General features: G+C 42.6%; 1 protein-coding gene across 1 annotated transcript in view; it reads right to left on the bottom strand.

Annotated features, from left to right (window-relative positions):
- Positions 1-212: 212 nt before the first annotated feature.
- LOC132818217 (latent-transforming growth factor beta-binding protein 2-like) overlaps positions 213-25089 on the bottom strand; it is a 437178-nt gene continuing 412301 nt past the window's right edge. Inside the window, exons 33-36 of the mRNA XM_060828998.1 lie at positions 20350-20520; positions 16882-17310; positions 9203-9352; positions 213-799 (exon numbers count right to left, since the gene is read on the bottom strand). Of these exons, the coding sequence (XP_060684981.1) occupies positions 639-799; positions 9203-9352; positions 16882-17310; positions 20350-20520 (911 nt within the window). The 3' untranslated portion in view covers positions 213-638. The remainder of the gene's footprint in view (positions 800-9202; positions 9353-16881; positions 17311-20349; positions 20521-25089) is intronic.

Below are 25089 nucleotides of genomic sequence, written 5' to 3'. Positions count from 1 at the left end.
AATTACATGTGTGGAGACATCTAGTGGCAGATCTGCTAGACTGCAATATATTTTCCCTGACTGATTATTAGGGATTTTGAACACTAAACAACTGATTATATTTCTTTCGAAAATCTCAGTCTAGAAAATGCAGCAAAGTGCACTGCTATGGTTTTAAAAGAGAAAACGTTACATTAAGAAAAAACACAATGCTCGTGATCCTATCCGAATTATTTTCTCTTATTTAAAATGGCAATGTCTAATAAGAAATAACTTACTTTTTAAAAACTTTTGCTTAAACAAATGATATTTATCACAACCTTAGTGTCAATTATTTCAGAGCCATTCAGGATGTCTTCAAGTTACATAAAGGCCTTACACAGTCTTAATAGTCTCAGCCAACTGTCTGCTACTTGCAGTTTGTACTGCCTCTGTATATTTTTCAAATGGAACCATCACAAATCTAATCAACACTTTCTTTCAAAGTCATAGACATAAATTATAGATAGTGTCACTGGACTGGTGTCTGTGTGTGTTGCTGAACATTTACTCTCACATATAATCGAATTGATAATCCCAAGCAGAATAAACATGTATTTTCCTTAAAATAAATCACCAAGTGCTTCTTTATCACTTGCCAGGTGACAATGTCCGTATTCTTACTGATGATCTGTTTCTATTTCTGGTATACAGTCATTAGGATAATGGGAAAGCACAAAGCCTGGTAAACAGATGCACTTATATGATCCTTCTGTGTTCTCACAGCTTGCATTCCGGCAGAGTGGTATGCTGTCACTCAGATCCTCACATTCATTAATATCTGAAATGCAAGAATCACAACAGAGTCATTTCAATTCATATGGGTAGCAGTAAGTCATAGAAATGTCTCCAGCTTGCTCTGTTATTCAATTAGTTCATAGCTGATCATCTACCTCAACTTCACCTCATAGAATCCTGACAGTGTGGAAGCAGGCCATTCAGCCCATCAAGTCAACACTGTCCCTCCAAAGAGTGTCCCACCCCGACCCACCTTCCTACTCTATCTCCATAACCCTGCATTTCCCATGGCCAATTCACCTAACTTGCCCGTCTTTGGACTATAGGAGGAAACCAGAGCACCCAAAACAAAAACCTACACATACACAGGGATGATGTATAAACCCCACACCTGAGGGGAGACAATCACCTGAGGGTGGAATTGAACCCATGTCCCTTGCTCTGTGAATGCTACATCATTCTCTATGACTGTAAGATTTAAGCTTACGGAGCCTGGTTAGCTCAGTTGGTGGTACAACTGGTTTGCAACAGAGAGTGAAATCAACAGTGTAGGTTCAATTCCTCTACCAGCTAATGTCACCATACCTTCTTAACCTCGGACCTCACTCTGAGAGATGGTGGCCCTCAGGTTAAACTCACTACCAGTTGTCTCTCTTGAATGAGAGAATACCTTTTGGGACTGTGATGACATTAATGCTTAAGGTTCTGTGGAGTGCTGTTTTCATGGAATGCAGGGGTGCCTGATTTATGGATGTCTGTCTTTTGAATGCAATCCTATACTGGGGTGTAATTTGAAAGATCCAACACAGAAACATTTCCTATACACTCAAATGGCTGCTTCATGTTATCCTGCATTGTGTCCTGACTTGCATGCAAATCAACTTCCAAACAGACTCATTAACAGAACCCGTTCTCAACCTGGGGACTGCCTGTATTTAATATTCAATCAATATTCCTTGTTTAGGTCCTGAAATATTGACTGCTTCCTGCAGTGAATATCTGTGGAGAGAGAGAGACTGCTTTCTATTTGACTGCAATAATGTAACAGATTAAGTTTGATCATGTCCTTGTGAAACACCAGAGGTTAAGGGTTAGCTAGATTGAGTCCAGGCATTTACTTTTCCAGTCAGGGTATTTCATCTCACAGATGACACAATTCCAACACACCAATTACTTGTTATCCACAGACAAGTTCTCACTTAATTATCCCTTCTCTTTATAAAATAATCAATGCAAATAGAATAATAATGAAAAATGAAAAGTCTACATATTATATCCCTGCTTTTGTCGTTCCAAATGTCCTTTTACTGGTATCTCTAATATTCCCTGGACCTTGCTCCTTTCTTTGTAAGGAAATGAGAAAGCCCATCCATTTCAAGTTTGCAATTTCTCCATTCTCCAATATCCACTTTCAAATTATAATGAGGGCGGCAGGGTGGCACGGTGGTTAGCACTGCTGCCTCACAGCACCAGAGACCTGGGTTCAATTCCCGACTCAGGCGACTGACTGTGTGGAGTTTGCACGTTCTCCCCGTGTCAGCGTGGGTTTCCTCCAGGTGCTCCGGTTTCCTCCCACAGTCCAAAGATGTGCAGGTCAGGTGAATTGGCCATGCTAAATTGCCCGTAGTGTTCAGTTAGGGGTATGGGTGGGTTGTGCTTCGGTGGGTCGGTGTGGACTTGTTGGGCCGAAGGGCCTGTTTCCACACTGTAAGTAATCTAATCTAATATCGATTTGCAGCCTTTCTTCATTCACACGTTTTATCGAATGATAGTTACCCAGATAGAACGCAATGGGTTTTGCTGCTGAATCGCTTTTCAGAATTTCTCCCAGTATTTTTGTGAAGGAATACAGCACATCTACAGCCTCCACAATGGAGTGGGAACAATATGGGCACGTAGCTACTGCTGAAAGCATTGACAGTGAAACAGTTGAAAAGCTGCCTGGCAGTTAGTCACAAGGGAAACAACAACGAATGGACGTTTTGAAAACTGATGTCACAGACAGCTGGTATCAGTGTATGATAAGACGGTGAACAGAGCTCACAAAGAATAACATGCTGCAACCTTGAGATAACACATGACCTGGCACATTCTTTGATATCCTGTTACATATATACGTACATAAACTGAGGTTGGCCAAGGCCATGACTTTGCCCTTTAAACTGGTGATGTGATGTGACACGATATGACTGGTGTGCACCTCAAGGGATGTAACATACATAAAAGTTACATGAACATTTGTATCCTTTGTTTCATTGGAGAAATCTACAATTGTTCCAGTTGTTCATCTCCCCAGCGATGGAATAGGTCCATGGAAAAACAGGAGTAAGAGGAGGCCACTCTGCCCTTTCAGCTTGCTCTGCTATTCATTATGATCATAGCCGATCATCCAATTGGATTCCCTTTCTTTGTCTGTCCTTTCCAAATACATCAGCTCACAGTTATCCACTTTAAATTCCATTTGCCACTGAATAGCTCATTGGAACAGTTTAGCTCAGTTGGCTGGATTGTCAGTTTACAGAGCAGTATGATGCCAACAGTGTGGGTTCAAGTCCCATCAGTGTTTTTTCAAAGATTCCCTACAGTATGGAAACAGGCCTTTGGTCCAACAAGTCCACAACGACCCTCCGAAAAATAACCCACCCCCCTCTGACTAATGGTCCTAGCACGATGGATAATTCACATGGCCTACACATCTTTGTGATAGTGGGATGAAACCCACGCAGACACAGGGAGAATGTGCAAACTCTACACAGCCAGTCACCCGAGGTGGGAATTGAACCTGGTTCACTGGCGCTGTGAAGCAGCAGTGCTAGTCATCGTGCCATCCATGAGGTTACCACGAAGGCCTCTCTTCTCAACCTCTTCCCTCACCTGAGGTTTGGTGACTTTCAGGTTAAATCACCACTAGACTAATGAGAGAGCAGCCCCTATGGTCTGGTAAAACCATGGCGATACATCAACAAGCATCTCGGAACAACCCATCCATGTTTTCCTGTAATCTAAGGTTATTCTCCACGTGTGTTCTCACCTCACCTATTTTTTGTACCATCTGTGAACTTCGATCAACCCACCTACATTCAAGTCTAAATCATTTACATAAACCACAAACAGCAAGAGCCCCATCACTGATCTTTGTAGAATCCCACTGGACACAGGTTTCCAATCACAAAATGTCCCTCAAACTTAATCTGAACTATCAACGTCATTTCTCTATCAGCACCCTGCACCTCCTGCCCCCAACACCACTCTCACCCCTCCCCCCTCAAAACTATTTCATAAATGCTGTCCCCTTCACACTTCACTTCAGCTCTGATGAAGAGTCAAGCAGGCGCGAAACATTAGCTTGCTCTCTCTTTATCTATGCTCTCTGACCTGCTGTGATCACCAGCATTTGTTGTTTTTGGTACAAATTCCAGCATCTGCAGTAATTTGCTCCTATCTCAAACTTCTCCCTCTGCTTCCCAATTCTGGATCCAAATTAACCAAATTTCCTTGGATTCATGGGCTCTAACCTTCGCTATCAGTCCCCCAAGCAAGGCTTAACAAAACCTTTGCTGAAGTCTAAGGAGTCTACATTGATTGCTTTGCCCTCGTCTACAAGCCTGGTCACTTTTCTTGAAAGATTCAATAAAGTTGGCTGGATATGATCTCCCTTTAATAAAGCCATGCTGACTATCCTTGATTAATCCTTGTCTCTCCAAATTCAAATTAATTCTAACTCCAGCGGCATTGAAACTGTTGGAAACAATTCTGAGAGACTGACATTTATTTATCCTCCAGGGAGACACTCCCACCCCTGGCATTGACACTTCTTTTTAAAGAAACATTTCCATGTTGAACTGATCTTCCTGCAGAAAAGCATTTAATCTACATTCCCAATTATTTGTTAATAACAATGCTAAGAAATTGTTTCCCCCTATCTGAAGTGAATACAGAGTCCCTACAGAACGGAAGCAGATGATTCAACCCAACTTAGAGTCGAATAAAAGGTTGGCACAACATCAAGGGCTGATGGGCCTATACTTTTCTATGAGTTCATGCCAGCCTTCCAAAGAGCAGCCCACCCCTTGACCCTATAAATCCACATTACCAAAAACTCACTCACCTAACCAGCTTATCCTAAACACAGTGGGTGATTTAGCATGGCCAATCCACCTAACCTGTACATCTTTGGATTGTGAGAGGAAACCCACACAGGTACTGAAGCCCTCAGAACGTGCAAACTCCACACAGAGGGTGGAATCGAACCAAGATCCTTGGTACTATGAGGCAGCAGTGCTAACTACTGAGCCACTGTGCTACCTATATGCTTATATTTCAACACTCTCAGTTTTTCCTCAAAGCTCTACTCCAGTGGCCTGGCTTTAGCCTTATAATTCCTGGAGAAACCTTTTCTGTGCATATCCATCCCTATTCTGAAGAAGAGTCACTGGACCCGAAAAGTTAACTTTGCTTTCTCTCCACACATGCTGCCAGACCAGCTGAGTTTGTCCAGCAATTTTTGTTTTTGTTTCTGCGATAGGGCTGTTTGCTGTCTGGAATCTCTGTGCCCACCTTACACTCTCTCCAGCTTTGTCATTCTTGCTGTTTAGTGGTTTTTATTAACCTTTTGCAGGATGGATGAGCAAATTGCCTCCATAGTTTGAACAGAATTTAGTTTATGTCTTCTCAATTTCTGCCCCTGATTTGAATAATATTTCCTTAATTCCAACAAAGGACAATGATTGCCTTGATTGTGTAAGTTGTACATTCACAGAGCTTCCAAACACAATGACTGTGCTCTTTTCCATATCCAGTTCCATTTGCATTTTTTTGATTGATGGCTTACTTAACAACAATGGAGCTTCACTGGACTCCATGTCTGTGCTGATGAAATGACAGATTATGATTAATTTACAAGGAATGATTACTTTTCTTAAAAGATGTTGGTTTGCTGTCACGTTCAAATCTGACAAACCGCTCAAATTCTAGGCATCTTTTCGTCTGTTCGTTTGACACAATATAAATGTGCATTTGTTGTCTAACACAGCAAAGTTAAAAAATCTCTGGCCTAAGCACATTCATCACTTCGTTGAAACCTCTTGTGACCAACACAGTCCCCTCTTTGATCTCAACCTTCTCCTGAATCTTCCATTAGTTTCGAATGTTCTACCATCCTGTTCGGGACAGGTGTTGGCGTAGTGAATCACAGCCGACACATCAATTCCTATACCTGGAGATGCTGGAGTTCATTCTCTTATTGGAGAAAATGAGGACTGCAGATGCTGGAGATCAGAGCTGAAAAAGTGTTGCTGGAAAAGCGCAGCAGGTCAGGCAGCATCCAAGGAGCAGGAGAATTGACATTTCGGGCATAAGCCCTTCTTCCTGAAGATGGGCTTATGCCCGAAATGTCGATTCTCCTGTTCCTTGGATGCTGCCTGACCTGCTGCGCTTTTCCAGGAACACATTTTCAGCTTCATTCTCTTATTGTAAATCTAAAATTCTCTTTCCTTCTCAAAATTGTTAAAAACATTTTAATTTAATTTAATTTCCATTAATTAAAATTCTTCTTTTCTACTGTTGCCTCCATCTTATATCTATACAGTCCCACCAACCAGTAAATGTTGTGTCATATGGTTAAATGCCACATTTGCACTACAAATGATTCTGGAAAAGAATACATGTAATATTTTTCTTTTACTGCTCCTGACATTTGCTCTAGCAGTCTGTGTTTATCTACAAATTGAACTCACATCATAACTGGAAGTCTGTATAAATTTGATACTTTGGCGCTGGGTTATAATTTATCGGCCAGGATCATTGGGGAATTGCTGCAGTCTTTTTAGTAATGTATTGAATTCCATTCTGTACTCTTCTATGCAGCTATCTTCACTCTGAATTGGCCAATATATGATCATGCGTCCTAAGCAGTTAATAAGACCATATGACATGGGAACAGAAGTAGTCCATTCAGCTGGTTGAGTCTGCGCTGCCATTCAATGAGATCATGACTGATCTGATAATCCTTAACACCATGTCCCCGCTCTTTCCCCATAACCATTCATTCTGTACTGATTAAAGACATGTCCAGCTCAGCCTTGATTACGCTTAAAACCCAGCCTCAAAACCCCTCTGGGGTAAAGAATTCCACAGATTCTGTACCCTCTGAGAGAAGGAATTACTCTTCCTTTCTGTCGTAAATGACTGGTCCCTTATTCTGAAATTATGCCCTCTGGTCCGAGAATCTACTCCAGGGGAAACAACTTTTCTGTATTTACCTTGTCACCCCACCCCCCCGAGAATCTTGTACATTTCAATAAGGTCACCACTTGGTTTTCTAAACTCCAATAAGTACAGGGCCACCCTACTCAACCTCTCCTCATAAGGCAGTCCCTCCATAGCTGGGATCAATCCTAGTGAACCTTCTTTGAGTTCTGAGGAAGGGTCACTCAACCTGAAACAGTAACTCTGATTTCCCTCCACTGAAACGGCCAGAGACTTTACAACAATTTTTGCTTTTGAACTTTCTTTGATCTGCCTTCAATGTCAGTACATCTTTCCTTCGATAAATGGCCAAAATTTATCCAGTACTTTTTTTTAATTTAATATTATTTGTGAAAAGTTGTAACTTGTGCAAAGTTTTATTCATGCCTCCAATTCTAAAAAAAAACTTTGCGCCTTATCCTGTTTTCATTCTTTCACTGGCCATACAATTTGCAATCAGAAATCAGGGCTGGGTAACCTCACCTTGATGATTTAGATTCAATCTTCTGTCTGAAGTTTTCACCACACTACTGTCAGGTTAGAATAATGATAACTTTTCAACCTTTGTCCAAAGACAGCAAACCATTCTCTGTGGAGTGAGGAGAGTGGGGACTGCAGATGCTGGAGGTCAGAGTTGAAAACTGTGGTGCTGGAAAAGCACAACAGGTCAGGCAGCATCCTAGGAGCTGGAGAGTTGACGTTTTGGGCATAAGCCCTTCATCGGGGGGAGAGAGAGAGAAAGAGAGACAGACAGACAGACAGACAGACAGACACAGTGTGTGTGTGCGTGTGTATGTGTTGGGGGGTGCGTAGCTGAGAGATAAATAGGAGTGCGGGAGTGGGGCTGGGGGGAAGGTAGCTGGGAAGGTGATTGATGGATGTAGTTGCGGGGTGATTGCGATAGGTCGGTGGGAAGGGTGGAGTGGATAGGCAGGAAGGAAGATGGACAGGTAGGGCAGGTTAAGTGGACGTTGCCAAATTGGAGGGTTGGATGTTGGATGACGTGGGGAGGGAGGGGAGATTTGGAAACTAGTGAAGTTGATATTGATGCCATGTGGTTGAATGGTCCCAAGGCAGAGGATGAGGCATTCTTCCTCCAGCAACAGAGTTAACGTTTTGGGTTCAGTGACCATTCTTCAGAACTTCTGAACTTAAGTCTGCTTTCTCTCCACAGATGCTGCCAGACTTGCGTTTGTTTTGGATTTCCAGCACCCACAGTTCTTTGTCTTTCTTTAACCAGAGATTACAAGCTGGTTAAACAGTGTTCAAGATTTTAACAGCTTGAGTTTTATTCCAAATCACACCTCATAAAACATCAACAGACTGCTTACTTGATCCCCATGTATCTAATCATGTTCTCATTCAATAATCCCCTAATTACCATTAAATATCACTTGTTTCCTAGTTCCATTTGGTTTTAGGTATCCCTACTGGATGACAATAGTTCTCAATTCATACACAGATCATGAGAACAAAACCTTGAGCTGACATCAACTCTCTCAATCTTATCAACCCAATATAGTCATCAACCAACAGTGAATTTCTTTTTTAAAATAAACAATTTGTTGCAATATGCAGTAAGATGGATCCTTTGGTCCTTTGACCTTGGGATAACGCATTAAAATCTAATCCATGCAGATAACTAGATTTATTTCCATTGGTTTGAGATTCTGGAATGAGCAGGGAACGTAGTCTTAGAATATGGCCAGACCATTCTGGACAGGTATTATGAAGTACTTTTCCATACACAGGCTAGTAGAGGTTTGGAACTGACTTCCACAAATAGTGATGGATGCTGGGTCACTTGTTATTTTTAAATCTGAGGTAGAGTTCCTTTTGTTAAACAAAAGGATATGGGCCAAAGGTGGGTATATGGAGTTAGACCACAGATCAGCCATGATCTGATTGAATGGTGGAACAGGGTCCAGGGTCTGAATGGCTTACTACTGTTCCTATATTGCTAAAACAGCAACTACTCCAACTACTACTACAGCAACAACAGAATCAGCAGTGATACTAATAAGATGTCTCGTTCTTTATCAGAGAAATGATAACTCAGAAACCATAACTGATAAGATCTACAGTGCAATCTGCATCTCACACTCCAAATAAGCCTGAATATTTAGTGGTGAAGGGTTGAGCTGTTAAGAAAGAGGAGGAAGGATGGACCAAAGGTCACAGAAAGCAAAAGGTCACTCACCTACACAAGTCATTTTTGTCATGTCGAGCTCAAAACCATCAAAACAGTCACAGGTGTATCCTTCCTGCACTCGAACACATCGCCCATTTTCACAGCCATTCAGAATTCCACACTCTTCTGCTTGTAAGCCTTCAAAACTACTGGAACGATCTGAGAAAATAAAATCAAATATTGGCATATACCACACAATTAAAGTAGGTTCAGGTGTTTCTGGCTCGACAACAGTATTTTCCATTGATCTAGCTCAGACCACAGGCTGTAATCTTCGATGGAACTGGAACATGGATGTGTACATGTATACCATCAATGATCCATGCCAGTTTTGTGAAAGTTGCATCCTGTTAAAAGAGCAAAGTGCCCTCACAATCCTGTCAAGGAAAACTGGTGATACAAATGGCTAACAATGAGGGCCCCGTGATGTGGTCGCTGCACTGACAAAATGAGTGAGGTTGTCAATTCTCCAGTTCATGGTTTGAAGTAAAACAGTGTTAAAAGCTGTCATATATTTTTTCTATGTTCAACCTCATACAATTTCTAATGGGTGGAATTTTGAGGTGAAATTGCCATCTGGGACTTTCTGAGGTGGAATTTGCCTTATTCCCAATTTCTCCACCTCCCTTATTCCCAATTCCTCTGCCAAAACACCATCTTTTATTCCCAATTCCTCCGCCTCCGCTGCATCTATTCCCAGGAGGACCAATATCACCTCAGAAAGTCACAGATGGCCTCCTTCTTCCATGATTGCAACTTCCCTTCCCGCGTGATTGACGATGCCCTCCAGTGCATCTCCTCCATTTCACGCACCACCACCCTTGAACACCATCCCTCCCAACACAATAAGAACAGAATCCCCCGGTCCTCACCTTCCATCCCACCAACCTCCATACAACACATCATCCTCCACGACTTCCACCACCACCAGATGGACCCCAACACCAGAGATATATTTCCCTCTGCACCCCTATCAGCTTTCCAAAAAGACCATTTCCTCCGCAACTCCCTTGTCAGGTCCACACCCCCCACCAGCCCACCCCCTACTCCTGGCACCTTTCCCTGCCATCGCAGGAAGTTCAAAACCTGCTCCCACACCACTCCCCTCACCTCCATTGAAATGCCCAAGGGATTCTTCCACATTTGCCTAGAGATTCATCTGTATCCCTACCAATGTCATCTGCTGTATCAGTTGCACCCGGTGTGGTCTCTTCTAATTTAGGGAGACAGGGCGCCTTCTTGCAAATCATTTCAGCAAACATCTCTGGGAACCCGCACCCACCAACCCCATTGCCCCGTGGCTGAACACTTCAACTCCCCTTCCCACTCCGCTGAGGGCAAGCAGGTCCTGCGCCTCTTCCACTGCCAAAACGTTACCACCCGACGCCTGGAGGACGAATGCCTCTTATTCTGCCTTGTGGCCCTGCAATCACACAGGATACATGTGGATTTCAACAGCTTCCTCATTTCCCCTTCCCCCACATTATTCCAGTCCCAAACCTCCAACTTGGCACCACCCTCCGGACCCGTCCGTGACTGCCCCCTCTGACCTATCACCTTATCCCCCACCTTCATCCACCTATCGCTTTTCGAGCTACCTCCCACCAACCCCAACCCCCTCCCATTTATCTCTCAGACCTCCAGCCCACAAGCCTCATTCCTGATGAAGGGCTTATGCCCGAAATATTAATTGTCCTGCTCCTTGGATGCTGCCTGACCTGCCATGCTTTTTCAGCACCACACACTCGACATGTGGTGATTCACCCCAGACACTAGATAACGTACACAAGGAGCATATAAAAACACATGAATATGAAGCAAAGTAGGCCATTTGGTCCCACATTCTATGCTATCTTGGCTGATCCATTGTTTTGTATTTCACAATCCCATCTACTCCTGACATTCTTTGATTCCCTTGCCTTAATAAGAACCCAGATAAAAACCAAGGACTGCAGATGTTGGAAACCATTGTCTAGATTAGAGTGGGGCTGGAAAAGCACAGCAGGTCAGACAGCATCTGAGGAGCAGGGAAATCTATGTTTCGGGCAAAAGCCCTTCATCAGAAATAGAGGCAGGGTGCCCGCAGAATGGAGAGATAATTGAGAGGGGGTGGGAGTGGGGAGAAAGTAGCATAGAGTACAATAGGTGAATGGTGGTGGGGATGGAGGTGATAAGTCAGAGAGGAGGGTGGAGTGGATAGATAGAAAGGAAGATAGGCAGGTAGGACAGGTTGCTGGAAAAACGCAGCAGGTCAGGCAGCATCCAAGGAGCATGAGAATCGACGTTTCGGGCATGAGCCCTTCTTCAGGAATGAGGAAAGTGTGCCAAGCAGGCTAAGATAAAAGGTAGGGTGGAGGGACTTGGGGGACGGGCGTTGGAAATGTGATAGGTGGGAGGAGGTTAAGGTGAGGGTGATAAGGTGAGGGTGATAGGCCAGAGTAGGGGTGGGGGCGGAGAGGTCAGGAAGAAGATTGCAGGTTAGGAAGGCGGTGCTGAGTTCAAGGGATTTGACTGAGACAAGGTGGGGGGGAGGGGAAATGTGGAAACTGGAGAAGTCTGAGTTCATCCCTTGTGGTTGGAGGGTTCCTAGGTGGAAGATGAGGCGCTCTTCCTCCAACCGTCGTGTTGCTATGGTCTGGCGATGGAGGAGTCCAAGGACCTGCATGCCCTTGGTGGAGTGGGAGGGGGAGTTGAAGTGTTGAGCCATGGGGTGGTTGGGTTGGTTGGTCCGGGTGTCCCAGAGGTGTTCTCTGAAACATTCCGCAAGTAGACCTCAATATAGAGGAGGCCACATCGGGTGCAGCGGATGCAGTAAATGATGTGTGTGGAGGTGCAGGTGAATTTGTGGCGGATATGGAAGGATCCCTTGGGGCCTTGGAGGGAAGTGAGGGGGGGAGGTGTGGGCGCAAGGACAGGTCATGGGGATGGGGATGGGGCTGAGCTGGAAGGTTGGAACTGGGATGAGGTGGGGAAAGGGAAAATGAGGAAACTGGTGAAGTCCACATTGATGCCCTGGGTTTAAGTGTTCTGAGGCTGAAGATGAGGCGTTCTTCCTCCAAGCATTGGGTGGTGAGGGAGCAGCGGTAGAGGAGGCCCAGGACCTGCATGTCCTCGGCAGAGTGGGAGGGGGAGTTGAAATGTTGGGCCACAGGACGGTGAGGTTGACTGGTGCGCATGTCCCGGAGATGTTCCCTAAAGCGCTCTGCTAGGAGGCGTCCAGTCTCCCCAGTGCAGAGGAGACCACATCGGGAGCAACGGCTACAATAAATGATATTAGTGGATGTGCAGGTAAAACTTTGATGGATGTGGAAGGCTCCTTTGGGGCCTTGGATGGAGATAAGGGAGGAGGTGTGGGCATAGGTTTTGCAATTCCTCAAAACCACCTCCAAATGGACCCCATCACCAGGGACATATTTCCCTCCCCACCTCTTTCCGCCTTCCACGAAGACCATTCCCTCTGTGACTACCTAGTCAGGTCCATACCCCCCAACAACCCACCCTTCCGTCCTGGCACCTACCCCTCCCACCGCAGGAATTGCAAAACCTGCGCACACACCTCCTCCCTCACCTCTTTTAAAGACCCTAAAGGAGCCTTCCACATCCATCAAAGTTTTACCTGCACATTCACTAATATCATTTATTGTAGCCGTTGCTCCCGATGTGGTCTCCTCTACATTGGGGAGACTGGACGCCTCCTAGCAGAGCGCTTTAGGGAACATCTCCGGGCCACCCGCACCAACCAACCACACTGCCCTGTGGCCCAACATTTCAACTCCCCCTCCCACTCTGCCAAGGACATGGAGGTCCTGGGCCTCCTTTACCGCCGCTCATTCACCACCCGATGCCTGGAGGAAGAACTCCTCATCTTCCGCCTCGGAACACTTCAACCCCAGGGCATCAATGTGGACTTCACCAGTTTCCTCATTTTCCCTCCCCCACCTCACCCCAGTTCCAACTTCCAGCTCAGCACCATCCCCATGATCTGTCCTACCTGCCAACCTTCTTTTCCACCTATCCACTCCACCCTCCTCTCTGACCTATCACCTCTATCCCCACCCCCATTCACCCATTGTACTCATTGCTACCTTCCCCACCCTCCTCTCTGACCTATCACCTCCATCCCCACTCCCATTCACCCATTGTACTGTTTGATACCTTCCCCCACCCTCCTCCCTGACATATCACCTTCATCCCCACCCCTATTCACCCATTGTACTCTTATCTATCTTCCCCCACCCTCCTCTCTGACCTATCACTTCCATCTCCACCGCCATTCATCTGTTGTATTCAATGCTACTTTCTCCCCACCCCCATCCCCTCTCAATGATCTCTCCACTCTGCGGGCTCCCTGCCTCTATTCCTGATGAAGGGCTTTTGCCCAAAACATCGATTCTTCTTAACAAGAACCTAACCAACCATGAACGCATTCAATAACTCTGCCTTCTGAGGGAAAGTACCAAACTCTTACAATCCTAGTGAGAGAAACAAATTTCTTCTCATCTCTGTCTGGAAACAGCGCCCCCTAATTTTTTAACCATGTTCCCCAAGTTCAACTCACCCACAAGAGGAAACATCATTTCCACACCCACCTGGTCAAGGCTGTTCAGGATCTTACACACCACAATTAAATCACTCCTCTCTCTTCTCCACAACCCAATCTGTCCAACATTGCTCACAAGACAATCCTTCCTTCAAGAAGAAGACCAAAGCTGTACATAATATTCAAGGTCTGGCTCATCAAACCCTTTTATAACTGGAGCAAATTTCCTTCTGATCATGTTCTATTCCTCTCACAATACAACATAGAATTAGATTAGATTACTTACAGTGTGGAAACAGGCCCTTCGGCCCAACAAGTCCACACCGACCCGCTGAAGTGCAACCCACCCATACCCCTACATTTACCCCTTTACCTAACACTACGGGCAATTTAGTATGGCCAATTCACCTGACCCGCACATCTTTGGACTGTGGGAGGGAGGAAACCAGAGGAAACCCACGCAGACACGAGGAGAATGTGCAAACTCCACACAGTCAGTCGCCTGAGTCGGGAATTGAACCTGGGTCTCTGGCGCTGTGAGGCAGCAGTGCTAACCACTGTGCCACTGTGCCACCCACATGAGCCACCATGCCGCCCACAAATTCTTCTCAAATAATTGCTGTACCCATATGGTAACTTTTAGTGACTCGTGTACTCGAACATTCGGATCCCTCTGCTGCTCAGAATTCTGCTGATGTACTCCCTGAGGTAATCTGTTCTTAATTCTTTCTGCCAAAGTGAACAATTTTATTTATTCTTCCCACTTTGCTGACTGACTTAAGTTACTTATAGTGATTTCCAAACGCATAATGCCCTCTTTACAATATAGTTTATCAACTATCTTTGTGTCATCTTAAAACTTAGGTACTAAGCCTTTGCTTTTCTCATTTAAGTCATTGAGATAAATTGTAAAAAATTGAGCCCCCAGCATAGATCCCTCCCAATATTCTGCCAATCGGAGAAAGATCCATTTATGCATCCTCTCTATTTTCTGCCAGCCAGCCAATCTTCTAACCATGCTGGTATGTTACTCCCTCCACCACATGCTTCTATTTTACTTTTGTAACAAATTTCTTCTCGCAAACATAATTTACCTCCGTTAGCCAAAGCTCATATCATTCTTTCAAAGATCTCCAATTAATAAGTTAATATGACTTCTATTTCATAAAACCACACTGATACGTCATGGTTGTCTTGATTTCTTTCTAAATGCGTCATCCTAATAATCAATTCTAACATCTTCCCTGTGGCAGTTGTCAACTCAACTGGTCTATATTTCGCATTTTCTGTCTCCTTCGAATGGGACTTTTTCAGAATTTAATAAATTTTGGAACATCAATACCAAAGCATCTGCTTCTTTCACAGCCAGCTCTTTTAGGACCCTAAGAGCCAGGGATCTTGTTAGCCTGCGGTTCCATTGTTTTGCTCAGTATGTTTCCCTGGTGATTGTAGTTTCACCAGTTTCCTCTCTTACTTCCACTTCCCAATTTGCAGCTTTTTTTACTGCATATAAATGATTTATACGAGTGTCTACTGAAGTGTTCTGACAGTCCTGCTGCTACTGTGACCACTCAAGTTATATCTATAATAACCTATCAGAAATAATAAGTGACATGTCTGTTGAGGGATAAAGGAAATTAGCTGCAGCAAATAAAGTAATTAAAGCAGGTATCAGACTTGGAAATATATCACTGCTCCTTCACTGTGTCAAAATCCTCGAACACTTTCTCTAATGACATTGTAAGTGAATCACATGACTGCAATGGTTCAAGGAGGAAGCTGACCACACAATAAATAAAGTCTGGCCTTGCCTATATTGTATTATCAAATAAATAATGTAGCATCTGCGATTTATGTGTATTTTTAATATTATTTATTGTAAGTTTGGGTTTTTGGTTTTAAAATCAGTAACATATGGGTTTTCTGTATGTCTGATGTTAATAACAATTAATTTCAGTTACCGTGGTGATTTCTTTTGAAATATTTTCAGAATCTGAGGTTCGGAATTTATACTGTTTTGTATATGTTGACAGGGATATATGACCGAACAAGACAATCAAGTTCCAGTTTCCAAGGTGAGGAGAGATTTTATTTTAAGGCAAACACCCATAGCTTAGAGAGAGAATTATTTTCAGTCTTATTCTGATTTTAGATAGCCCTATGAAGTCCTTGGATGAAGATGACTAGATAGTCCAGTGATCCTGAGAAGGGAAGGATATAACTAGATTAAGTTAGAGTGGAGAATTAATGTTAGTTCCAGATGAAAAAATGTTGGGATAGAATCCTGAAGAGGATAAAGCTGAGTATGTTTAAACTCAGATGTATAATAGCTCCAAGAATAAGCTCCCTGAAGTTCTAGTCTATAAGTTAACAGTCACAGTTAAATCTGTTGAAGGGTTAGAGCGGGAGCTTCTGGTGTGAGTACTGTAGAAGTGAAGCATTTGGGTACAATTTAAGGTGTGTTTCTGGGTACAATATCATGGCTGTATTTTGGGTACTGCACAAAAGCTGCTGTTTTCAATATGTAAAGGAGCATTTTGGGATTAATAGGATTATATTTTTACTGCATGTTTAAAAATCTTAAAAGGTTTGCTTTTAGTAGATAATTCGGTTTATTCTATTTTGTTTTCATTTCTTCTGTTAATAAACTTCTGTTTTATTGTTAAAGTAAAATTGGCAGCATTGCAAGTTTATATTTCAGCAAGAGACCACTTTGTTAAAACCAAAACAAAACAAAGTATGATCTATCAAGTCTGCATTCATTTTGGGATCTGACTTGTCCAGTAATAGCATCATCTGGGATCATTAAATAAATAAAATGTATAATTTGATCAATCCAACATATGCAGCCTAAGTAAAGACAAATAATCAAAGGCATAGACAGTCCCTTCATGGTAGATCCATTTCATGTCATCTCAATCACAATGAAGCACTTTAAGAGTAAAATAACCATTCAATTTGAACTTGCATATGTACACAATTTTTTTTCTATCTACATATCTTGAAGTAGAACTTTGGGTTTCTTTTTGTCATTCTTTTAAAAGTCATACATGTGTCTGGAGAAAAACATATGTTGTGAAATAACTTCAGCTACTAATACGCAAGGTGAAAGTCCCATTAGAATAAAGAAAACTGAATGACAGCTTACCATTCTCACTGCTACTAAACAATGGGATTCTTCCAGGCTCCCGAGGACGGTACTGTGGAATCCGTAAATATCCCGTAGAACTATACTCAGACCCAGGTTGTGAATTTCTTGGTCCATATGCTTCACCATATTGAGGTTCTACTGGGCCATATTGACGAGCTGGATAAGGATCTCTCAGTTCATACCTCAAGTCAGGTTGCGGATCTCTCTGTCTAAGATAGGGATCTCCCAATCCATATTCTAGCCCCTGTTGGGAATCATACGGTCTATATTCAGGCTGAACGTAATTGTCATATGATCCAATTCCAGGTTGGAAATCCTGACCATAGGGTGGTATTTCTGGGCCATATTCATAGCCAGGTCTGTCCCGGAGCCCAGTTGATACATCGCCAAATATCCTAGGAATATTACAAAGCTGTGCAAAATCAACTGTAATGGTACAGAAAGAAAATCAATAAATTAAATTAGCAAATGAAAGAATAAGTCAGATGCCATTAAAATGCATACAATCCATTGTTGGGTTGATTGGTTCTCAATGTTTCATTCTTTGAAAATGTGGCTCAATAGTAACAGCTGCTATAAAGTATGTGTGGCACTGTTAACTTTTTGAGTCTCATGTTGACTGAATACATAACCTAATTTTACATTTAGACCAACCTGTTAAACATACTGTATACACTCAAGTAAAAGTTGATCTCATGGCAAAGTCGAACCTTGATTCCTGGCCAAAAAATCTGGTATTTTCCATCTAGCTCGTGTAAAAGTCAACCTTACTTCTTCACAGATAGTAATCAACATTTGCGAGTCAAGGTATTATTCTGTACACAAAAGTTATGACGAGGAAATAAATATTGCTTTTTGTGCTATTATGTGTTTTGATGTACAATTCACACCAACATTAGGCTACGAATTTCTGAAGTTCATTATTGAACGAGCATTATAATTAGTATAATGAGCGTGATATGAAGTTTATCACACAATCATTTCCTATATAAGATGGGCTTATGTGCATTTATTTCTAAAATTACTGTGCAGCTGTTGATGATTTCTCACGGCTACAATGATTGGCGAGATTGCATGAGAGTCAAATGTCTGATAACTTATTCTTATCAGAAATAAAAGCTTAGAATGTTAGTTTGAAACAACAGTAAATGAGAGGAAAAGGAGGGAAATGGAAGAATTTGACGTAAAAGTTTAGGATGCATCAGGTCAGTATCAGGTGACAACTTCCTTTGTGTGTAGCTCAACTGAGCTCAGTTCCCCCTACAGCACTTGTGGAATTACTGTAATTCATTGTGTATGAATTTCAGCCCCTCATATGTAGTATCCATGTAACAGCTGACCCCATAAATTTAACCTTAAAAATAGTCTAAAAATTTGACTATTACAGGAGTAATTCTGGGCCACTTTCATAACCAGGTCTATCCCAGAGCCCAGTTTATCCATTGCCAAATATTCTAGGAATATTTCAAAGCTGTGTAAAATCAATTGCAATGATACTTTTACATGAGTATATACAGTAATTATTCTATCAGCTCACGTATTTCCTTCCTTAAGCCTTGTTCCCATTTGTCATTCTAATCATAGTTTTTCTTAAATAAAAATTCAATTGATGTTTTAAACCACTAGATATTTATGATTATTATCTGTGTTTTAGAAATATTTGCAAAGTTAAACATGTTAAGTTTTTAAATTCTTTTTTACTTTCCAGCCTTTATATTCTATGTGTGGATTTATTTTTCTGTGTTTAAGATGGCGTTAGTAAGTGGCAACACTATACAACACTTCTCACTATATTTTGTACCAAAATACATGTGATAATAAATTTTAAAAATCAAATAAACTAAATTAAATATAGTACTTACACAGTGAAGATTCAGAAAGAGAAGACAGAGATAAATATAGGTGAGAGACTTAGTGTCAATTGTCTTTTAAGAGGACATATGGAATGTTGAAAGAAAATAGAACACAATACTTGAGTTTTGGTTATAGAAGTAGGAATGTAAATATCCTGATTAGGCTAGATTTCTTACTGAGTTGAAACAGGCTCTTCGGCCCAACAAGCCCAGACCGACCCTCCGAAGAGTAACCCACCCAGACCCATTCCCCCTGAATGATGCACCTAACACTATGGGCAATTTAGCATAGCCAATTCACCTGACCTACACATTTTTGGACTGTGGGAGGAAACTGGAGCACCCAAAGGGAGCCCACGCAGACACAGGGAGAATGTGCAAACTCCACACAGACAGTTGCCCGAGGCAGGAATTGAACCCGGGTCCCTGGCACTGTGAGGCAGCAGTGCTAACTGCTGAGCCACCATGCTGCTCCAAATTGACAGAGTAAGACAGAAAGAGAATAGAGGAGCCTTTAGCTTCACCTGCGTGATTGTAACTAGATGTTTGGGCAGTTACAATCAGTCATTTCTAATCCACTGGCAAGTTGACTGGTCCAAGTTTTAACTTGTTCAACTGAGCAGCTGGTTTGATGGTAATTCTTGAGGGTAGAAGGAATCCTCTTAGCATTTGAATATTGAATTCTGATGATGTCATTGCAATTAGATTGTAAGGTTAATTTGTGAGTTGGATCAGCAAGTTGCTGTTGTTTTCAGCTCAGTGTAAAGGAAGCAGAGAAATTGGCCCAATAAAGGCCCCAAAATGTTAACTTAAGGGTTGGTTGGTCAGCCATAATCCTATAGAATAATGGACCAGGCTTGAAGGGCCAAATGGCTTGCTCCTACTCCAACTTTCTATGTTTTAAAACTATGGTACCACGAGTACTCCACTCAGCCATAATGGGTTTTTCCTGCTGCTAACCCTCGTCCCTTCTAATGCAATAACCTCCAAAACAACTGCAGAAATGGAACCTGTGACCTACAGAACTGGCGCTTGATTTTCAGGTACTCAATGTTGATGTTTTAGCCCAGATGGAGACCACTCTCAAAGTCAACTTCCCTCTAATTGCGCCTTACCACTGATATGTGTTTTCCCACAATACTGGGAGGTCAGGCCTTCAGTATGTACCTACATATTGTCCTGGCAATTTGAAATCAGCGATGAAGAATGGGATTCATTATGCTAACAGAGCTGCTCACATTTTCAGCACAAATTTGGCTCATTCAAATTGTCAAGAGAGCTGTCAAGAAAACTGTTAACATAAATGCCAAAGGGACTTGTTAAATAAAGCTGTTGAGCATTACAAACCCTTTCTTGTAACAAATGGAAATGTTTCAGTGGTGTCACAAGAAAAGCAGTGCTTGTTATTTGATTCTGTTGACATAAGCCTGCAAGTTATAAATGCAGGATTAGTGCTATATGACTGATTTCACAACATGCCATTTCACTATTTGATTGGTTATAAACTCTTTGGGTCAACAAGTTCCAAGTTTTTTTTATAGAGTCACAAAGCACAGAAAAGTGTGTATTAACACTTAGATTCAATACAGGTATTAAGTAATTAACATCTTACCTGATGTTCTGGAGGGGCAGAAAGCACATTGAAGGCCCCAGGCCTCTCCATACAAGCAGCAGCATTCAGTGTATGTTGTTGATCTGGTCCTCAAAGGCTTACTACAGATGTCATCCTCAGTCACTGCTTGCCAGCATATATCCAGATATGTATCTACCTCTTCAGAGTTAACTAGTGAACAGAACAGATAAAAAATGGTTATCAGGTTACTGTTATACACACAAAACATATCTCTGAAGTTTCATGCCACCACTGAGGTTTTGTAAGTGCAGTTAATGTCAGAGCATTGAGGTGTCCTGTCTCGAATTGTTCGTGAAGGGGATTTAAAAGCACAGGCAACATGTTTATTCGGCAATATTTCAATTTATTTCCTCAGCCTCTTGTTAGTTACGGTCAGGCATCCCAATTTTAAAAAAGGACCATTGAAAGAGGAAGGAATGCTTGATTATGATATAGGTTATGATATCTATATCAGCAGTTCCCCAACTGTGGATTACAATCCCAGTGGGCTCAAGGGATGAGCAATTGGGGTTGCAAACTCTAAGACAGCATTGGTGATTGCAGAGCCAAGACTCTGATTTAACCATCTTTAGTGCTGGGAGGATTGTGTGTGTGTGTGTGTGTGTGTGTGTGTGTGTGTGTGTGTGTTTTCCACTGTTAGGCATAATTTAAGGAAGTCAGTTTGATTACTGGCAACAAAACAATCTGTTCAATGGTAGGTGACTGAAATTTTCTTGACCCGCATCCCTTCCATTTGAGCTCCTTCCACACTCCATTGAGCAAATCTTCATAGAATTGTAGAAACCCTGCAGTGTGGAAACAGGCCCTTCGGCCCAAGAAGTCCACACCGACCCTCCTAAAAGTATCCCACCCAACCCACTCCCCATTACGCTACATTTGCCCCTGACTAATGCACCTAACCTACACAATCCTGAACACTATGGGCAATTTAGCATGGCCAATTCACTTAACCTGCACACCTTTGGATTGTGGGAGGGACACCCAGAGGAAACCCATGCAGACACAGGGAAAATGTGCAAACTTCACACAGACAGTCACCCAAGGATAGAATCAAACTCAGATCCCTGCTGCTGTGAGGCAGCAGTGTTAACCACTAAGCCACCGTTATTCAGTTCAACAACTGTTCATCTCCACTTTGTGTAACAATTATTCTCCCTCCTTACTCCTTCCCAGTTAACAACTCTTTCCATCACTCAATTTTCCTTGTCTGGGGACACATCATTTGTGGGAGTTGGGGAAAAACTGGTCTACATCAGGATAGCCAGGGACGCATTTCCAGTTGAGAACATGACAAACATTGATGGGAGAATAGCAATGAGGAAAGTTTGTAAGTTCTTTAAAATATTTAAGGGATCGGTAACGTTTAGTTTAGAAAATGCTCGTAAAGGACCCTTCTATTTTCTTCAATTCAAAATAAATCAATTGTAATGTTATTGGATGATAATGCTCACTTGTTCATGTGACTGGTGGCCCTTAGCTTGGAAGGATGGAAGTTAAAATGGAATCTGGAAAGGAGAACAGCAGACAGAAAAGCTGCAGCAGAGGGGAGAATAGAGAATGCACATTTAAAAGAAGTTGAGTTTTAAAAATACGCTTAGATATATCATAAAGCCAAAGATAGGACTTGAGCAACGATTGCACTTGAGATTGGCCAGAGTTGATCGCTGTTGGATGATATTTATGAAAGGAGTTTTATAAAGGATTAGATTACTTACAGTGTGGAAACAGGCCCTTCAGCCCAACAAGTCCGTACCGACCCGCTGAAGCGCAGCCCACCCGTACCCCGACATTTACCCCTTATCTAACACTACAGGCAATTTAGCATGGCCAATTCACCTGACCCACACATCTTTGAATTGTGGGAGGTAACCGGAGCAGACATGGGGAGAATGTGCAAACTCCACACAGTCAGTCGCCTGAGGCGGGAGTTTAACCTGGGTCTCTGGCGCTGTGAGGCAGCAGTGCTGACCACTGTGCCACCATGCCATCCAAGGAATCTTTGGGAAATGTGTATTATCAAGACTTGAATGAACCTAGCTAAGAGGACATTCTACAGGGGTGTTCCACTTCGATGACATGGAGATGCCAGTGTTGGACTGGGGTGCACAAAGTTGAAAATCACACAACACCAGGTTATAGTCCAACAGGTTTATTTGGAAGCACTAGCTTTTGGAGCGCTACTCCTTCATCAGGTGGTTTAGATGACAACTCTCTCTGAATGCCTGGTGCTGAATACAGTTTGACAGCCGAAGTACTTCCAGAGAAAGATGAAAGGTTCAGTGCACTGACATCGAGTTGGGAAGATTGTGACATTACAAGTGGTGCCAAATGTTTGTGGGGGTAATGTGAAAGCTTGTAATATTGTGAAGTAGGCTTGCTACGATTGTTCATACACACCATAATTTTCTTGTTGGTTCATGTTAATTTAAACTGATTCTGAGATGTGTCGAAGTAAAAGTTACAAAATATAGAACAGCTGATGTCACACCCCTGCCTATTCTAGACAGGAGGGAAACTTAACACAGGAAACTGTAGGACAGTTAGCTTAACATCTCTTGTTGGAAAGACTTTAGAGATCATTAAGAGACAGCAGACATTTAGGAAAATTTAACATAATCAAACAGTGTTGACATAGTTTATGAAAGGGAAATCATGTTTGACAAAGTTGCTAGAGTTCACAAAATCTCTATAGTGTGGGACGAGGCCACTTGGCCCATCGAGTCTCTCATGACCCCCGAGGAGCATCCCGCTCCATCCCTACAACCCTATGGTTAATCCACCTAATTGATACGTCCCTGGACACCACAGGTAAATTAGCATGGGTAATCCACCTAACCTGCACATCTTTGAACTATAGGAGGAAACCCACACTGGCAGTCACCCGAGAGTGGGATCGAACCTGGGTCCCTGGTGTTGTGAGGCAGCAGTGCTGCCTAGTTCTTTGAGGATACAACATGCAGAGTTGATAAAACTAGCAGGAGTAGAGTATCTTGGATTTCCAGAAAGTGTTTGTTAATGTCCAAAATAATAGTGATTGCACAAGATGGGAGCTTCCAGTATTGAGGGTAATTTATCAGAATGGACTGATGATTGGTTAACACACACAAAAACAGAGTCAGGATTAATGGATCTTTTTCAGGGTGGAAAGACCTATGAGGATCAGCGTGGGGCCTCAATTATTTACTATATCCATTAATGACTTGGAGGAGGGGCGCAGTGTGATGCAAGCAAATATAATAATCGGTGAGAGAGCCTATTGTGATGAGGACGAAGAGAAATGGAAAAGGGACATGGGTTCCCATCACATAGTGCAGGTGTGTCAGTGAGCACCCCTCTTAGTTTTGATTTGGTGAGGAATTTTCGATTATTGGCAAAACTTAGTAGAGAATGCTGAGACGTACTTTGTATGCTTTGAGAAAATTGCCACAATCTGAAATGGCTGAAAACATAGCGAGCTTTGGTTTTATTTGTTCGTGGGATGTGGCCATCACAGGCTCGGCCAGCATTTATTGCCCATCCTTAGTTGCTCAGACAGCATTTAAGAATCAACCACATTGCTGTGGGCTTGGAGTCACATATAGGCCCGATCGAGGAAGGATGGCAAATTTCCTCCCCTGAAGGACATGAATGAATTAATTCTCTTTTACATCATTAAGCCAGTGTTTTGTTCCATTATGAAGCAAACTGTGTGACCGATATTGATGTTGATCTTTATTGTGTTGTACGTTGGTTTTTGCGTTCTTAAAATTTGGGTTTTCTGTCAGTCTGATGTTAGTTGACTTGCAAGTATCACTGTAGCCACGGTGATTTCGTTTAAAACCGTTTTTGATGCCTGGCCTAGAATAAAAGGTAGCCATGATTTGGAGGTGCCGGTGTTGGACTGGGGTGTGCAAAGTTAAAAATCATAAAGCACCAGTTTATAGTCTAACAGGTTTATTTGGAAGCACTTGCTTTCGGAGCGCTGCTCCTTCATCAGGTGGTTGTGGAGTATAAGATCGTAAGATGCTGAATTTATAGCAAAGGTTTACAGTGTGATGTAACTGAAATTATATATTGAAAAAGACCTGGATTGTTTGTTAAGTCTCTCATCGTTTAGAATGACCATGTTGGTTTCAACTGAACCAGCAATTATGATTTTATATTCCACAACCACCTGATGAAGGAGCAGCGCTCCGAAAGCTAGTGCTTCCAAATAAACTTGGACTATAACCTGGTGTTGTGTGATTTTTAATCTAGAATAAATGGGTTTTTGTGCACCACTAATGGATTTTTGTTTTCTACGACTGTTTTGTGACATGAAAAGGTAAATACAAATGGTTATAATTTAATTTGTTTTAAGCTTAAGGGAAGCACCTCTCTCTTAGAGACGGAGGCTAATGGGTTTAGTTCGACCAGCCATAGGTTCACAGAATCCCTACAGTGTGGATGCAGGCCAATTGGCTCCTCAAGTCCACACCAATCCTCTGAAGAGCATCCCTCTCAGAACCTCCCCCCCTTTACCCTATTCCATGTAATCCTGCATTTCCTGTGGCTAACCCATCTAGCCTACACATCCCTGAACACTACAGGGCAATGTAGCATGGCCAATCCACACTGACCTGCACACCTTTGGACTGTGGGAAGAAACCGGAGCACCAAAGCGAAACCCACACAGACACAGAGTGAATGTGCAAACTCCGCACAGACAGTCACCTGAAGCTGGAATCGAACCCGGGTCCC

Source organism: Hemiscyllium ocellatum, chromosome 8, assembly GCF_020745735.1.
Source record: "Hemiscyllium ocellatum isolate sHemOce1 chromosome 8, sHemOce1.pat.X.cur, whole genome shotgun sequence".
Taxonomy (NCBI): domain Eukaryota; kingdom Metazoa; phylum Chordata; class Chondrichthyes; order Orectolobiformes; family Hemiscylliidae; genus Hemiscyllium; species Hemiscyllium ocellatum.
The sequence above is the reverse complement of the archived record's forward strand: the minus strand, read 5'-3'. Positions and strand labels throughout refer to the sequence as shown.